General features: G+C 46.8%; 1 protein-coding gene across 3 annotated transcripts in view; it reads right to left on the reverse strand.

Moving 5' to 3' along the window:
- Positions 1–338: 338 nt before the first annotated feature.
- The window catches only part of TASOR (transcription activation suppressor), a 364,408-nt gene continuing 345,609 nt past the window's right edge, over positions 339–19,137 (reverse strand). For 2 of the 3 annotated variants that reach the window (XM_063940846.1, XM_063940845.1), the window contains one exon: positions 339–1,457. In XM_063940846.1, coding sequence (XP_063796916.1) covers positions 997–1,457 — 461 coding nt within the window. In that variant the 3' untranslated portion in view covers positions 339–996. Of the gene's footprint in view, positions 1,458–1,537; positions 1,582–19,137 lie in introns of all 3 variants that reach the window. The other variant, XM_063940847.1, reaches the window with a different exon arrangement.

Genomic DNA, 19,137 nt, shown 5'->3' on the forward strand with positions numbered 1-19,137 from the left:
ACTGATAAGGATGGATCCATATCTAGCCTAGGTTGAGTCTCCCATATCTGACATGCTTGGTATCTGAAATATTTTGGCTTTTCCCATATTTTGGAATACTTGCATACCATAACGAGATATCTTGGTCATTTGTTTCATATACACAGTCTGAAGGTAATTTTATACAATATTTTTAATAATTGCGTACATGAAACAGTTTATGTACACTGGAATATCATAGAGCAAAGGAGTCACTATATCAGTCTCGCTGAAAACATTTTGTATCTCAGATTTTTAGATATGGGAGAAAACCTGTATTTTCATTACATAAAAAAAACAAAAACACAAGTCTAAGCATATTGGTCGTTAGCAGCATTTTAATGCAATGGATTGGGACAAAAGATTTGGCTAAATCAGTGACAATCCCAGTTAACCAAAAAGGAAATGAAAACTAACAAAAAAATATGGTCATGCTTCACAGGGGTAGAGAGTTAATTATTCTATTACACTACTAAGCGCACAAAGTTTATTCAAAATAAGCCTGCACCATTTCATAGTCTATTTAGTCTGTAAGCATTCTAATTGCACCTTAGGTAAAAATTAGAATAATAAAAAAAAAAGGTTTTAAATCTATACAAAACATTGAGTTCTCTATTAAAGAAAGGATACTAAAAGTTCATAAAAAATGTGTAAAGTAACTGTACACATAATGGGTGTTCTTTCAAAAGGCAAAAAAATACTGTTGAAAACTAGAAGTTTTGAAGCGAACGAACATTTACAACTTAAAAAGTGCAAACCTTTCAGTACAATGACTTAAAAAAATATTTATTTACTTGCCGATGTTCAATATACATGCCATAATGATTGCAAAAAGAGCCAGAGAAAAGTTTTTCCTCCTTATGTAATAAAATGTGTATTTTGCTTTGGATAAGAAACAGAACAAATTTTACAAAATGTCATTTATATATATATAAATATTTCAACATCACAAGTAAAAGGGAAAAAAAATGTTTTAAACTATTTTACATTCCACTTCGTATCCCACTCAGAACGAGGAGATGTATCCTGTTCCACTGACTGGTTATACGAATTAGGGAAATCGTTTTCTCCTGCTGCTTGGTTAACTAACATGGGGTACACCATAGATCCAAGAAATGTCTGATGTGTGAGGAGGTTGAAATGTGATATGCCCGATTGCCTACTCTGGTAATCTTGAGACTTATTGGAGAGGTCATCTCCAATTGCATTGCTACTGTCAGCCGTTGTTGAGCCAGTTGTAGAAACAGGAGTTAACCGTTGCATGGAATCAGAACCAGTTACAGAAGTCTCATTTTTTGAACCTTCAGTCTGAGGTTTTACAGAATCATCTGTGCGAGGCTTCAGCTTTGCAGCATCTACGCATACTTCAATCTGTGGTGTTTCATCCCCTGAGTCTAGGGACATGTCCTCTTCTTCCTTGTCTTCAATTTTGCTGGGAGCTGTATTACAAAAAGAAGCTTCCTAAGTAAATGGTTATAAATATATTACTCACTCTGGCAGTCTGTTCAAGGTCAGCAACCTTTGTCATAGTCATCTTCTATCAAATGCGGTGCTGTGATGGACCTTTGGAGTAAAAGTTAGGATTTTGTGTTCAGAAAACATGAAAAATGGGTTTATTAGGAAATCCCAAGTCACCGAAGAAAGGTTACAAATACCAGATTTTAAGATCTGGCAAATAGAATGAGAAGTGTAAAAGATGGGAACAGCTTAGTAGAAAGCCTACATAGCAAAACAAGTACTGGCTACAGATTGTCAGAAGTTACTGCAATACATAATTATGGGGAAGATTTAGCTGTAGTGTTTCCTTTTCTGGGAATTGAAAATCTGTTCTAACAAAATATTGCTGTATGCCTGTTTTGGAAAATTCAGATTAAAAATAGTATTCTGATTTTAAGAGTTAAAAATATTTTAGGTCATACAAAATACATGCTACAATACAACACTCTGGATATGATGCAAGTGGTCATAAAGGTAACCCCAATAAATCAATGACAAAGGCATGGCTATGAACCATAGGTGGTGTGCATTGCTTTGAGACATATTAACAGGCTCCTACATTGTTAAATTGTGTCAAAATAATGTCTAAAACAGGTGGTCTAAATAATTATTGCAATTATTTCCATAAAAAAAAGAAAAGAAAAAAAAATGGCTTACACTTGTTTACAGTTTTTTAGACTATTGCTGGACACAAGTAGTTGCTGGGGTGGTGGTGCTGGAGGTGTGCCGTTACTTTAAAATTGAACCATAATGTCTAATTGTATGGTTTTTAAGCATAGACTGAAATCAAACAAGTCTCAACCTACTAAATATGTAACAGAAAGGCATGCAAAAAGGTGACCAATCCTGGCACCAGGATTGGTCACTTTAAATTTTAACTCTAATCCATAGCCCCTCCCTCTATACAAACTGGGAACATTCAGTTATGTTTAACTCAGCCCCACAATAGGATAGAGAAGAACGAACATGGAGGAATAGAACAAGGTCCATCTAAAATGCAAACTAACAAAACACAAAAGGTCCAGTGCCACAGATGGACTTAAAGAAAATGTTTTTTCAGTTATTGTTGGAGATAAAAAGCAGCTTTGTGACGTTCCCAAAGGGTAGGCAAGCTTCGTGTAAACAACTACTTTTCAAAACTTGCAGACCAGTATCACACATTACACCTTTAATATCTGTATGAATAGACAACAATTTGGCTGCCCTATACAGCTACTCAACAGAACTCTGTGTCTGCTAAAAACCACTAACTGATTTGGTAAAATGTGCTTTAAGATTGTCAAGAATAGGCTGACAAGGTCCAATCTCCTACCAATGTACTGTTTGATGCAGTCCAACTCCATACACGAGTATGAAAGGATAAAGAAATCCTCTATCTTGCAGATGCCCCTTACCATCAAACTAATTCAATGTCTGCAGACTGAAAATGGTCCAAATCCAGAATCACAATATCTTAATGTGAAAAAGGGAGATAACTTTTGGCTAAGGAAGGCTTAGTGGGTATATTCAATTGAGGTCTGATCCTTTCAGACGGAAAGGATAAAACATTTCAGTATTCAGTTTGCGGCCAAATCTGACAGGTTTTGGCAGTTCCCGACAATGCCAATCTGACTTTTTTTTTTTTAAGTCAGATTAACATTGTCAGAAATGGGGCTAAAACCTGTCGGATTTGGCTGCAAATCCTCATAACACGTGGATCCACGGCTAATCCACCAATCCATGTGTTTTCCGACAAGTCAGAATTTCTGACTTGTCGGATAAACGGCAGTTTGATTGAATAGGTCGAATCTGGATTCAACATTAAATTGTCGGAAACTGCCATTTTTCAGACAAGTCGGGAATTCCGACTTGAATTGACTAGACCCCTTAGTCTGTCAAGTCCTCATGAAAAATAAGAAAAAATAAGATTTTAAACCTACCGGTAAATCTTTTTCTCGTAGTCCGTAGAGGATGCTGGGACTCCGTAAGGACCATGGGGATAGACGGGCTCCGCAGGAGGGGTCTGGCACTCCAGGTCGACAACAAAAAGGTCAACACACCTTAGGTCGACACCTTAGGTCGACATGGACAAAAGGTCGACATGGACAAAAGGTCGACATGAGTTTTTTTGGTGTCGTTTTCTTCGTAGAGTGACCGGGAACCCCAATTAGTGCACCGCTTCGCTCGCCATGCTTCGGGCATGGTGCCTTCGCTCCGCTCGGCACAGATTACCGTTCCAATCGTAGTCCACGTGGATCGTTAAGTATGAAAAGGTTCCAAAAACGAAAAATATTGTGAAAAACTCATGTCGACCTTGTTCCTGTCGACCTTTTGTCCATGTCAACCTTTTGTCCATGTCAACATAAGGTGTGTCGACCTTGTTGTTGTCGACCTGGAGTCCGGATACTCCGCAGGAGACATGGGCACTTTAAGAAAGACTTTGGATCTGGGTGTGCACTGGCTCCTCCCTCTATGCCCCTCCTCCAGACCTCAGTTAGAGAAACTGTGCCCAGAGGAGACGGACAGTACGAGGAAGGGATTTTTGTTAATCCAAGGGCAGGATTCATACCAGCCCACACCATTCACACCGTATAACTTGTTTTCATACTGTTAACTGGTTCGTATATAACACAACATAGCATCAGTCCCAGACTGATGAAAACTATAACATAACCCTTATGTAAGCAAAACTATATACAAGTCTTGCAGAAGAAGTCCGCACTTGGGACGGGCGCCCAGCATCCTCTACGGACTACGAGAAAATAAGAATTTACTTACCGATAATTCTATTTCTCGGAGTCCGTAGTGGATGCTGGGGTTCCTGAAAGGACCATGGGGAATAGCGGCTCCGCAGGAGACAGGGCACAAAAAGTAAAGCTTTAGGATCAGATGGTGTGCACTGGCTCCTCCCCCTATGACCCTCCTCCAAGCCTCAGTTAGGATACTGTGCCCGGACGAGCGTACACAATAAGGAAGGATTTTGAATCCCGGGTAAGACTCATACCAGCCACACCAATCACACTGTACAACCTGTGATCTGAACCCAGTTAACAGTATGATAACAGCGGAGCCTCTGAAAAGATGGCTCACGACAATAATAACCCGATTTTTGTAACTATGTACAAGTATTGCAGATAATCCGCACTTGGGATGGGCGCCCAGCATCCACTACGGACTCCGAGAAATAGAATTATCGGTAAGTAAATTCTTATTTTCTCTATCGTCCTAGTGGATGCTGGGGTTCCTGAAAGGACCATGGGGATAATACCAAAGCTCCCAAACGGGCGGGAGAGTGCGGATGACTCTGCAGCACCGAATGAGAGAACTCCAGGTCCTCCTTAGCCAGGGTATCAAATTTGTAGGATTTTACCAACGTGTTTGCCCCTGACTAAATAGCCGCTCGGCAAAGTTGTAAAGCCGAGACCCCTCGGGCAGCCGCCCAAGATAAGCCCACCTTCCTTGTGGAATGGGCATTTACATATTTTGGCTGTGGCAGGCCTGCCACAGAATGTGCAAGCTGAATTGTATTACACATCCAACTAGCAATAGTCTGCTTAGAAGCAAGAGCACCCAGTTTGTTGGGTGCATACAGGATAACAGCAAGTCAGTTTTCCTGACTCCAGCCGTCCTGGAACCTATATTTACAGGGCCCTGACAACATCTAGCAACCTGGAGTCCTCCAAGTCCCTAGTAGGCGCAAGGCACCAAAATAAGCTGGTTCAGGTGAAACACTGACACCACCTTAGGGAGAGAACTGGGGACGAGTCCGCAGCTCTGCCCTGTCCAAATGGACAACCAGATATGGGCTTTTTTGAGAAAAAAACCACCAATTTGACACTCGCCTGGTCCAGGCCAGGGCCAAGAGCATGGTCACTTTTCATGTGAGATGCTTCAAATCCACAGATTTGACTGGTTTTAAACCAATGTGATTTGAGGAATCCCAGAACTACGTTGAGATCCCACAGTGCCACTGGAGGCACAAAAGGGGGTTGTATATGCAATACTCCCTTGACAAACTTCTGGACTTCAGGAACTGAAGCCACTTCTTTCTGGAAGAAAATCGACAGGGCCGAAATTTGAACCTTAATGGACCCCAATTTGAGGCCCATAGACACTCCTGTTTGCAGGAAATGCAGGAATCGACCGAGTTGAAATTTCTTCGTGGGGCCTTTCTGGCCTCACACCACGCAACATATTTTTGCCACATGTGGTGATAATGTTGTGCGGTCACCTCCTTTCTGGCTCTGACCAGGGTAGGAATGACCTCTTCCGGAATGCCTTTTTCCCTTAGGATCCGGCGTTCCACCGCCATGCCGTCAAACGCAGCTGCGGTAAGTCTTGGAACAGACATGGTACTTGCTGAAACAAGTCCCTTCTTAGCGGCAGAGGCCATAAGTCCTCTGTGAGCATCTCTTGAAGTTCCGGGTACCAAGTCCTTCTTGGCCAATCCGGAGCCATGAGTATAGTTCTTACTCCTCTACGTCTTATAAGTCTCAGTACCTTAGGTATGAGAAGCAGAGGATGGAACACATACACCGACTGGTACATCCATGGTGTTACCAGAACGTCCACAGCTATTGCCTGAGGGTCTCTTAACCTGGCGCAATACCTGTCCCGTTTTTTGTTCAGACGGGACGCCATCATGTCCACCTTTGGTATTTCCCAACGGTTTACAATCATGTGGAAAACTTCCCGATGAAGTTTCCACTCTGCCGGGTGGAGGTCGTGCCTGCTGAGGAAGTCTGCTTCCCAGTTTCCATTCCCGGAATGAAACACTGCTGACAGTGCTATCACATGATTTTCCGCCCAGCGAAAAGTCCTTGCAGTTTTTGCCATTGCCCTCCTGCTTCTTGTGTCGCCCTGTCTATTTACGTGGGCGACTGCCGTGATGTTTTTCCCACTGGATCAATACCGGCTGACCTTGAAGCAGAGGTCTTGCTAAGCTTAGAGTATTATAAATTTACCCTTAGCTCCAGTATATTTATGTGGAGAAAAGTCTCCAGACTTGATCACACTCCCTGGAAATTTTTTCCTTGTGTGACTGCTCCCCAGCCTCTCGGGCTGGCCTCCGTGGTCACCAGCATCCAATCCTGAATGCCGAATCTGCGGCCCTCTAGAAGATGAGCACTCTGTAACCACCACAGGAGAGACACCCTTGTCCTTGGATATAGGGTTATCCGCTGATGCATCTGAAGATGCGATCCGGACCATTTGTCCAGCAGATCCCACTGAAAAATTCTTGCGTGAAATCTGCCGAATGGAATTGCTTCGTAGGAAGTCACCATCTTTACCAGGACCCTTGTGCAATGATGCACTGATTTTAGGAGGTTCCTGACTAGCTCGGATAACTCCCTGGCTTTCTCTTCCGGGAGAAACACCTTTTTCTGGACTGTGTCCAGAATCATCCCTAGGCACAGCAGACTTGTCGTCGGGATCAGCTGCGATTTTGGAGTATTTAGAATCCACCCGTGCTGTTGTAGCAGTATCCGAGATAGTGCTACTCCGACCTCCAACTGTTCCCTGGACTTTGCCCTTATCAGGAGATCGTCCAAGTAAGGGATAATTAAGACGCCTTTTCTTCGAAGAAGAATCATCATTTCGGCCATTACCTTGGTAAAGACCCGGGGTGCCGTGGACAATCCAAACGGCAGCGTCTGAAACTGATAGTGACAGTTCTGTACCACGAACCTGAGGTACCCTTAGTGAGAAGGGCAAATTTTGGACATGGAGGTAAGCATCCCTGATGTCTCGGGACACTATATAGTCCCCTTCTTCCTGGTTCGTTATCACTGCTCTGAGTGACTCCATCTTGATTTGAACCTTTGTAAGTGTTCAAATTTTTTTAGATTTAGAATAGGTCTCACCTAGCCTTCTGGCTTCAGTACCACAATATAATGTGGAATAATACCCCTTTTCTTGTTGTAGGAGGGGTAATTTGATTATCACCTGCTGGGAATACAGCTTGTGAATTGTTTCCCATACTGCCTCCTTGTCGGAGGGAGACCTTGGTAAACCAGACTTCAGGAGCCTGCGAAGGGGAAACGTCTCGACATTCCAATCTGTACCCCTGGGATACTACATGTAGGATCCAGGGGTCCTGTACGGTCCAAGCGTCATGCTGAGAGCTTGGCAGAAGCGGTGGAACGCTTCTGTTCCTGGGAATGGGCTGCCTGCTGCAGTCTTCTTCCCTTTCCTCTATCCCTGGGCAGATATGACTCTTATAGGGACGAAAGGACTGAGGCTGAAAAGACGGTGTCTTTTTCTGCAGAGATGTGACTTAGGGTAAAAACGGTGGATTTTCCAGCAGTTGCCGTGGCTACCAGGTCCGATGGACCGACCCCAAATAACTCCTCTTCCTTTATACGGCAATACACCTTTGTGCCGTTTGGAATCTGCATCACCTGACCACTGTCGTGTCCATAAACATCTTCTGGCAGATATGGACATCGCACTTACTCTTGATGCCAGAGTGCAAATATCCCTCTGTGCATCTCGCATATATAGAAAATGCATCCTTTAAATGCTCTATAGTCAATAAAATACTGTCCCTGTCAAGGGTATCAATATTTTTAGTCAGGGAATCCGACCAAGCCACCCCAGCTCTGCACATCCAGGCTGAGGCGATCGCTGGTCGCAGTATAACACCAGTATGTGTGTATATACTTTTTATGATATTTTCCAGCCTCCTGTCAGCTGGCTCCTTGAGGACGGCCCTATCTATAGACGGTACCGCCACTTGTTTTGATAAGCGTGTGAGCGCCTTATCCACCCTAAGGGGTGTTTCCCAACGCGCCCTAACTTCTGGCGGGAAAGGGTATACCGCCCATAATTTTCTATCGGGGGGAACCCACGCATCATCACACACTTCATTTAATTTATCTGATTCAGGAAAAACTACGGTAGTTTTTTCACATCCCACATAATACCCTCTTTTGTGGTACTTGTAGTATCAGAAATATGTAACACCTCCTTCATTGCCCTTAACGTGTGGCCCTAATAAGGAATACGTTTGTTTATTCACCGTCGACACTGGATTCAGTGTCCGTGTCTGTGTCGACCGACTAAAGTAAACGGGCGTTTTAAAACCCCTGACGGTGTTTCTGAGACGTCTGGACCGGTACTAATTGTTTGTCGGCCGTCTCATGTCGTCAACCGACCTTGCAGCGTGTTGACATTATCACGTAATTCCCTAAATAAGCCATCCATTCCGGTGTCGACTCCCTAGAGAGTGACATCACCATTACAGGCAATTGCTCCGCCTCCTCACCAACATCGTCCTCATACATGTCGACACACACGTACCGACACACAGCACACACACAGGGAATGCTCTGATAGAGGACAGGACCCACTAGCCCTTTGGAGAGACAGAGGGAGAGTTTGCCAGCACACACCAAAAACGCTATAATTATATAGGGACAACCTTATATAAGTGTTTTCCCTTATAGCATCTTTTATATATTTCTAACGCCAAATTAGTGCCCCCCCTCTCTGTTTTAACCCTGTTTCTGTAGTGCAGTGCAGGGGAGAGCCTGGGAGCCTTCCCTCCAGCCTTTCTGTGAGGGAAAATGGCGCTGTGTGCTGAGGAGATAGGCCCAGCCCCTTTTTCGGCGGGCTCGTCTCCCGCTCTTTAATGGATTCTGGCAGGGGTTAAATATCTCCATATAGCCCCCGGAGGCTATATGTGAGGTATTTTTAGCCAAAAAAGGTTTTCATTTGCCTCCCAGGGCGCCCCCCTCCCAGCGCCCTGCACCCTCAGTGACTGCCGTGTGAAGTGTGCTGAGAGGAAATGGCGCACAGGTGCAGTGCTGTGCGCTACCTTAAGAAGACTGAGGAGTCTTCTGCCGCCGATTCTGGACCTCTTCTCGTTTCAGCATCTGCAAGGGGGCCGGCGGCGAGGCTCCGGTGACCATCCAGGCTGTACCTGTGATCGTCCCTCTGGAGCTAATGTCCAGTAGCCAAAGAAGCCAATCCATCCTGCACGCAGGTGAGTTCACTTCTTCTCCCCTAAGTCCCTCGATGCAGTGATCCTGTTGCCAGCAGGACTCACTGTAAAATAAAAAACCTAAGCTAAACTTTTCTAAGCAGCTCTTTAGGAGAGCCACCTAGATTGCACCCTTCTCGGCCGGGCACAAAAATCTAACTGAGGCTTGGAGGAGGGTCATAGGGGGAGGAGCCAGTGCACACCACCTGATCCTAAAGCTTTACTTTTTGTGCCCTGTCTCCTGCGGAGCCGCTATTCCCCATGGTCCTTTCAGGAACCCCAGCATCCACTAGGACGATAGAGAAAAAGATTTACCGTTAGGTTTAAAATCTTATTTTCTCTAACGTCCTAGAGGATGCTGGGGACTCCGTAAGGACCATGGGGATTATACCAAAGCTCCCAAACTGGCAGGAGAGTGCGGATGACTCTGCAGCACCGATTGAGCAAACAGGAGGTCCTCCTCAGCCAGGGTATCAAACTTATAGAACTTTGCAAAGGTGTTTGACCCCGACCAAGTAGCAGCTCGGCACAGCAGTAGTGCAGAGACCCCCTCGGGCAGCCGCCCAAGATGAGCCCACCTTCTTAGTGGAATGGGCCTTAACCGATTTTGGTAACGGCAATCCTGCCGTAGAATGCGCCTGCTGAATCGTGTTACAGATCCAGCGAGCAATAGTCTGCTTTGAAGCAGGGCCGCCGACCTTGTTGGCTGCATATAGGACAAACCGTGCTTCTGTTTTTCTGAACCTAGCCGTTCTGGCCACATCAATTTTCAAAGCCCTGACCACATCAAGGGACTCTGAATCCTCCAAGTCACGTGTAGCCACAGGCACGACAATAGGTTGGTTCATATGAAAGGATGAGACCACCTTAGGTAGGAATTGAGGACGGGTCCGCAATTCCGCTCTATCCATATGGAAAACCAGATAGGGGTTTTTATGTGATAAAGCCGCTAATTCCGAAACTCGCCTAGCCGAAGCCAAGGCTAACAACATGACCACCTTCCAAGTGAGATATTTCAACTCCACTGTTCTAAGTGGTTCAAACCAATGTGACTTAAGGAAACTTAACACCACGTTAAGGTCCCAAGGCGCCACCGGAGGTACAAAAGGAGGCTGAATATTCAGTACTCCCTTCACAAAAGTCTGTACTTCAGGTAGAGAGGCCAATTCCTTTTGAAAGAAAATGGATAAGGCCGAAATCTGAACTTTAATGGAGCCTAATTTTAGGCCCAAATTCACGCCAGTTTGTAGGAAGTGAAGAAAACGGCCTAGATGGAATTCTTCCGTAGGAGCATTCCTGGCCTCACACCAAGAAACATATTTTCGCCATATTCGGTGATAATGTTTAGATGTCACGTCCTTCCTAGCCATTATTAGCGTAGGAATGACCTCATCTGGAATACCTTTTTCCCGCTAGGATCCGGCGTTCAACCGCCATGCCGTCAAACGCAGCCGCGGTAAGTCTTGGAACAGACAGGGACCCTGTTGCAACAGGTCCTGTCTTAGAGGAAGAGGCCACGGATCTTCTGTGAGCATTTCCTGCAGATCCGGATACCAGGCCCTTCGTGGCCAATCCGGAACAATGATTATTGTTCTCACTCCTCTTTTTCTTATTATTCTCAACACCTTCTCATACTCACCCGGCTTCTATCTTCCGGCTCTGTGAGGACGACGGCGGCGCAGCTCCGGGACGAACTCCAGTGTGAGACCTGTGTTTTGACTCCCTCTAGAGCTAATGGTGTCCAGTAGTCTAAGAAGCAGAGTCTTTAAACTCACAGAAGTAGGTCTGCTTCTCTCCCCTCAGTCCCTCGATGCAGGGAGTCTGTTGCCAGCAGGCTCCCTGAAAATAAAAAACCTAACAAATATACTTTGTCAGGAAGCTCAGGAGAGCTCCCTGAAGTGCACCCATCTCCTCTGGGCACAGTATCAAACTGAGGTCTGGAGGAGGGGCATAGAGGGAGGAGCCCGTGCACACCCAGATCCAAAGTCTTTCTTAAAGTGCCCATGTCTCCTGCGGAGCCCGTCTATCCCCATAGTCCTTACGGAGTCCCAGCATCCTCTAGGACGTTAGAGAAAATAAGAATTTACTTACCGATAATTCTATTTCTCGTAGTCCGTAGTGGATGCTGGGAACTCCGTAAGGACCATGGGGAATAGCGGCTCCGCAGGAGACAGGGCACATCTAAAGAAAGCTTTAGGATCACCTGGTGTGCACTGGCTCCTCCCCCCATGACCCTCCTCCAAGCCTCAGTTAGGATACTGTGCCCGGACGAGCGTACACAATAAGGAAGGATTTTGAATCCCGGGTAAGACTCATACCAGCCACACCAATCACACCGTACAACTTGTGATCTGAACCCAGTTAACAGTATGACAAACGTAGGAGCCTCTGAACAGACGGCTCACAACAATAACAACCCGATTTTTTTGTAACAATAACTATGTACAAGTATTGCAGACAATCCGCACTTGGGATGGGCGCCCAGCATCCACTACGGACTACGAGAAATAGATTTATCGGTAAGTAAAATCTTATTTTCTCTGACGTCCTAGTGGATGCTGGGAACTCCGTAAGGACCATGGGGATTATACCAAAGCTCCCAAACGGGCGGGAGAGTGCGGATGACTCTGCAGCACCGAATGAGAGAACTCCAGGTCCTCCTCAGCCAGAATATCAAATTTGTAGAATTTTACAAACGTATTTGCTCCTGACCAAGTAACTGCTCGACAAAGTTGTAAAGCCGAGACCCCTCGGGCAGCTGCCCAAGATGAGCCCACCTTCCTTGTGGAGTGGGCATTTTAAGATTTTTGGCTGTGGCAGGCCTGCCACAGAAATGTGCAAGCTGAATTGTACTACAAATCCAACGAGCAATCGTCTGCTTAGAAGCAGGAGCACCCAGTTTGTTGGGTGCATACAGGATAAACAGCGAGTCAGATTTTCTGACTCCAGCCGTCCTGGAAACATATATTTACAGGGCCCTGACCACGTCAAGCAACTTGGAATCCTCCAAGTCCTTAGTAGCCGCAGGTACCACAATAGGTTGCTTCATGTGAAATGCAGAAACCACCTTAGGTAGAAATTGAGGACAAGTCCTCAATTCTGCCCTGTCAGAATGAAATATTAAATAAGGGCTTTTATATGATAAAGCCGCCAATTCTGACACACGCCTGGCTGAAGCCAGGGCTAACAGCATCGTCACCTTCCATGTGAGATATTTTAAGTCCACAGTGGTGAGTGGTTCAAACCAATGTGACTTTAGGAAACTCAACACAACATTGAGATCCCAAGGTGCCACTGGAGGCACAAAAGGAGGCTGTATATGCAGTACCCCTTTTACAAATGTCTGAACTTCAGGCACTGAAGCCAGTTCCTTTTGGAAGAAAATCGACAGGGCCGAAAATTGAACCTTAATGGACCCTAATTTTAGGCCCATAGACAGTCCTGTTTGCAGGAAATGGAGGAAACGACCCAGTTGAAATTCCTCTGTAGGGGCCTTCTTGGCCTCCCACCACGCAACATATTTTCGCCAAATGCGGTGATAATGTTTTGCGGTTACGTCCTTCCTGGCCTTGACCAGGGTAGGGATGACTTCATCTGGAATGCCTTTTTCCTTCAGGATCCGGCGTTCAACCACCAAGCCGTCAAACGCAGCCGCGGTAAGTCTTGGAACAAACAAGGCCCCTGCTGGAGCAGGTCCTTTCTTAGAGGTAGAGGCCACGGTTCGTCCGTGAGCATCTCTTGAAGTTCCGGATACCAAGTTCTTCTTGGCCAATCCGGAGCCACGAGTATCGTTCTTACTCCCCTTTGCCGTATAATTCTCAGTACTTTTGGTATGAGAGGCAGAGGAGGGAACACATACACTGACTGGAACACCCACGGTGTTACCGGAGCGTCCACAGCTATTGCCTGGGGGTCTCTTGACCTGGCGCAATACCTGTCCAGTTTTTTGTTGAGGCGGGACGCCATCATATCCACCTTTGGTTTTTCCCAACGGTTCACAATCATGTGGAAGACTTCTGGATGAAGTCCCCACTCTCCCGGGTGTAGATCGTGTCTGCTGAGGAAGTCTGCTTCCCAGTTGTCCACTCCCGGAATGAACACTGCTGACAGTGCTATCACATGATCTTCCGCCCAGCGAAGAATCCTTGCAGCTTCTGCCATTGCCCCCCTGCTTCCCGTGCCGCCCTGTCTGTTTACGTGGGCGACTGACGTGATGTTGTCCGATTGGATCAATACCGCCTGACCCTGAAGCAGGGTTTTCGCTTGACTTAGGGCATTGTAAATGGCCCTTAGTTCCAGAATGTTTATATGAAGAGATGTCTCCAGGCTTGACCATAAGCCCTGGAAATTCCTTCCCTGTGTGACTGCTCCCCAGCCTCGCAGGCTGGCATCCGTGGCCACCAGGACCCAGTCCCGAATGCCGAATCTGCGGCCCTCTAGAAGATGAGCACTCTGCAACCACCACAGGAGGGATACCCTTGTCCCCGGTGACAGGGTTATCCGCTGAAGCATCTGAAGATGCGACCCGGACCATTTGTCCAGTAGGTTCCACTGGAAAGTCTTGCGTGGAATCTGCCGAATGGGATTGCTTCGTAGGAAGCCACCATTTTTACCCAGAACCCTTGTGCATTGATGCACTGAGACTTGGTTCGGTTTTAGGAGGTTCCTGACTAGCTCGGATAACTCCCTGGCTTTCTCCTCCGGGAGAAACACCTTCTTTCTGGACTGTGTCCAGGATCATCCCTAGGAACAGAAGACAAGTCGTCGGAACCAGCTGCGATTTTGGAATATTGAGAATCCAATCGTGCTGCCGCAACACTACCTGAGATAGTGCTACACCGACTTCCAAGTGTTCCCTGGATCTTACCCTTATCAGGGAATCGTCCAAGTAAGGGATAACTAAAATTTCCTTCCTTCGAAGGGATATCATTTCGGCCATTACCTTGGTAAAGACCCGGGGTGCCGTGGACCATCCCTATGGCAGCGTCCGAACTGATAGTGACAGTTCTGTACCATAACCTGAAATACCCTTGGTGAGAAGGGTAAATTTTGACATGAAGGTAAGCATCCTTGATGTCCCGAGACATCATGTAGTCCCCTTCTTCCAGGTTTGCAATCACTGCTCTGAGTGACTCAATTTTGAATTTGAACCTCTGTATGCAAGTGTTCAAAGATTTTAGATTTTAAAATCGGTCTCACCGAGCCGTCTGGCTTCGGTACCACAATAGTGTGGAATAATACCCCGTTCCCTGTTGCAGGAGGGGTATCTTGATTATCACCTGCTGGGAATACAGCTTGTGAATGGTTTCCAAAACTGCCTCCCTGTCAGCGGGAGACGTCGGTAAAACAGACCTTTGGAAACGGCGAGGGGGATACGTCTCGAATTCCAATTTGTACCCCTGAAATATTACCTGAAGGATCCAGGGGTCTACTTGCGAGTGAGCCCACTGCGCACTGAAATTCATTGAGAACGGGACCCCACCGTGCCTGAACTTGTAAAGCCCTAGCGTCATACTGAGGGCTTGGCAGAGGCGGAAAAGAGTTTCTGTTCCTTGGAACTGGTTGATCTCTGCAGCCATTTTCCTCTCCCTCTGTCACGAGCAGAAAAGAGGAACCCTTTTGTCCGCTTGCCAACCAGGACTGCGCCTGATAATACGGCGTCTTATTTTGAGAGGCGACCTGGGGTACATCCCCTTTTTTGTTAAGGCAATACTTCCAAATGCCGTTTGGAATCAGCATCACCTGACCACTTTACTGGTATAATTGGACAACGCACTTATACTTGATGCCAGTCGGCAAATATTCCGCTGTGCATCATGCATATATAGAAATGCATCTTTTAATTGCTCTATAGGCAATAATATACTGTCCTTATCTAGGATATCAAATTTCCAGTCAGGGAATCCGACCACGCCAACCCAGCACTGCACATCCAGGCTGAGGCGATTGCTGGTCGCAGTATAACACCAGTATGTGTGTAAATACATTTTAGGATACCCTCCTGCTTTCTATCAGCAGGATCCCTAAGGGCGGCCATCTCCAGAGAGGGTAGAGCCCTTGTTCTTACAAGCGTGTGAGCGCCTTATCCCCCCTAGGGGGTGTTTCCCAACGCACCCTAACCTCTGACGGGAAAAGGTATACTGCCAATAACTTTTTAGAAATTATCAATTGTTATCGGGGGGAAACCCACGCATCATCACACACCTCATTTTATTTCTCAGATTCAGGAAAACTACAGGAAGTTTTTCCTCACCAAACATAATACCCCTTTTTTTTTTTTTTTTTTTGGTGGTATTTATATTATCAGAAGAGTGTAAACTTTTTCCATTGCCTCAATCATGCAATGTGTGGCCCTATTGGAAATCACGGTTGTCTCTTCACCGTCGACACAGGAGTCAGTATCCGTGTCGGCGTCTGTATCTGAGGTAACGGGCGCTTTAGAGCCCCTGTATGAGACGTCTGGACATGCACAAGCCGAGTAGCCGGCTGTCTCATGTCAACCACTGTCTTTTATACAAAGCTGACACTGTCACGCAATTTCAACAGTACATCTACTCAGGTGTCGACCCCCCAGGGGGTGACAACACTATTACAGACACTCTACTCCGTCTCCTCATCATTTTTCTCCTCATACATGTCGACACAAACGTACCGACACACAGCACACACACAGGGAATGCTCTGATAGAGGACAGGACCCCACTAGCCCTTTGGGGAGACAGAGGGAGAGTTTGCCAGCACACACCAGAGCGCTATATATATACAGGGATAACCTTATATAAGTGTTTTTCCCTTTATAGCTGCTGTATTGTTTATACTGCGCCTAATTTGTGCCCCCCTCTCTTTTTTAACCCCTTTCTGTAGTGTAGTGACTGCAGGGGAGAGCCAGGGAGCTTCCCTCCAACTGAGCTGTGAGGGAAAATGGCGCCAGTGTGCTGAGGAGATAAGGACGCCGAGAAAGGGGCGGAGCCTATCATCCGTTTTCTTGTATGTTTTGGCAGGGGTTAAATGCATCCATATAGCCCAGGAGTTATATGTGATGCATTTATTTTAGCCATAAAAGGTTTTCTATCGATTTATTGCGTCTCAGGGCGCTGCCCCCCCAGCGCCCTGCACCCTCAGTGACCGGAGTGTGAAGTGTGCTGAGAGCAATGGCGCACAGCTGCGGTGCTGTGCGCCTACCTTTATCTGAAGACAGGAAAGTCTTCTGCCGCCGATTTTTCCGGACCTCTTCGCTCTTCTGGCTCTGTAAGGGGGCCGGCGGCGCGGCTCCGGTGACCCATCCAGGCTGAACCTGTGATCGTCCCTCTGGAGCTAATGTCCAGTAGCCTAAGAAGCCCAATCCACTCTGCACGCAGGTGAGTTCGCTTCTTCTCCCCTTAGTCCCTCGATGCAGTGAGCCTGTTGCCAGCAGGTCTCACTGAAAATAATAAACCTAAACTAAAACTTTCACAAAGAGCTCAGGAGAGCCCCTAGTGTGCACCCTTCTCGTCGGGCACAGAAAATCTAACTGAGGCTTGGAGGAGGGTCATGGGGGGAGGAGCCAGTGCACACCAGGTGATCCTAAAGCTTTCTTTAGATGTGCCCTGTCTCCTGCGGAGCCGCTATTCCCCATGGTCCTTACGGAGTTCCCAGCATCCACTAGGACGTCAGAGAAAATAAGATTAATTACCTACCGGTAAATCCTTTTATCGTAGTCAGTAGGTGATACTGGGAATCCATTTAGTACCATGGGGTATTGACGGGTCCACTAGGAGCCATTGGCACTATAGACGTTTGAATGTGTGCGCTGGCAACTCCCTCTATGCCCCTCCTACCAAACTCAGTCTAGGAAACTGTGCCCGAGGAGACGGACATACTTCGAGAGAAGGATATAGAAAAGGAAAGTGGCGAGAATTTGAACCAGCCCAACCAGAACAAGAGGAAAGCCAAGACACCCTGGGCAGCCGCCCAAGAGGAACCCACCGAGCTAGTAGAGTGGGCTTGAACAGATTTCGTAATCTGCAAACCTGCCGTGGAATAAGCATGCTGGATAGTGAGTCGGATGCAGCGTGCAATGGACTGCTTCGAAGCAGGACACCCAATTTTATTGGGATCATAAAGAACGAACAGCGAGTCCGATTTTCTGTGACGAGCTGTTCTCTTCACATAGACCTTCAAAGCCCTTACGACATCCAAAGACTTTGAAGTAGCAGAGGCGTCCGTAACAGCCCGAACCATAATAGGTTGGTTGATGTGAAACGCGGACACCACCTTAGGAAGAAACTGCTGACGAGTTCGGAGTTCAGCTCTGTCCTCATGGAAAATTAAGTAGGGCTCTTGTAAGACAACGCCCCCATCTCCGACACACGTCTTGCTGAAGCCAAGGCCAACAGTGTGACTGTCTTCCACGTAAGGATTGAAGGAACTGCATTACCAAATTGAGATCCCAAGGTGCCGTAGGAGGCACCAAGGGAGGCTGTAAGTGCAGAACACCTTTCAAGAACGTCTGGACCTCAGGGAGAGAAGCCAATTGCTTCTGAAAGAAAATAGACAAGGCCGAAATCTGAACTTTAATGGAGCCTAGGCGTAGGCCCATGTCAACTCCCGACTGCACAAAAAGCAGGAAACGTCCCACATGAAATTTCACTGTGGAATAATGTCTGCTCTCACCCCAAGAGACATATTTCTTCCAAATACGATGGTAATGTATAGAGGTTACCCCCTTTCTGGCTTGGATCATAGTTAAGATGACCTTGTCAGGAATCCCTCTCCTGGCTAGAATCAACCATTCCACTTCCATGCTGTTAAACGTAGTCATGGTAAGTCTTGATAGACGAACGGGCCCTGCTGAGAAGATCCTCTCGAAGAGGCAGAGACCACAGATTTTCGATCAACATCTCTAGAAGATCCGCATACCAGGCCCTCCATGGCCAGTTCAGATCAATGAGGATTGCTTGATCCTTTCCTTATTCTTTTTAGAATTCTTGGGATCAGAGGAATGGGAGGAAACAAGTACACCAGCTGGTAAACCCACGGAGTTGTCAGGGCGTCTACCGCTACTGCCTATGGGTCCCTTGACCTGGAACAATACCGCTTGAGCTTCTTGTTGAGCCGAGAGGCCATCAGGTCGATCCGTGGATACGCCCACCGATGTGTTAACCCCCGGAACAACTCCGGGTGGAAGCGCCATTCCCCCGAGTGCAGATCTGTGCTGTGGAAGTCTGCTTCCCAGTAGTCTACTCCCGGAATGAAGATCGCCGACAAAACCACTGTGTGTTTTTCAACCCAGAGGAGAATTCTTGACACCTCTGACATTGCGGCTCTGCTTTTCGTTCCACCCTGTTGGTTTATGTACGTCACATTATCCAACTGGACCTGAATGGCCCGATTCTTAAGAAGAGATGAGGCCTGCAGAAGGGCGTTGTAGATAGCCCGGAGTTCCAGGATGTTTATTGGAAGGATGACTTCCTGACTTGACCATCTTCCCTGAAACTGCACCTCCTGGGTAACTGCTCTTCAACCTCTGAGGCTTGCATCTGTGGTTAGCAGAATCCAATTCTGAAACACGAACCTCCGACCCTCGACTAGCTGAGAAGTCTGTAGCCACCACAGGAGGGAGATCCTGGCTTTTGGTGACAGACGAATCCTCTGGTGCATGTGAAGATGCGATCCGGACC

The sequence above is a fragment of the Pseudophryne corroboree genome, chromosome 9 (assembly GCF_028390025.1).
Source record: "Pseudophryne corroboree isolate aPseCor3 chromosome 9, aPseCor3.hap2, whole genome shotgun sequence".
NCBI classification, from domain to species: domain Eukaryota; kingdom Metazoa; phylum Chordata; class Amphibia; order Anura; family Myobatrachidae; genus Pseudophryne; species Pseudophryne corroboree.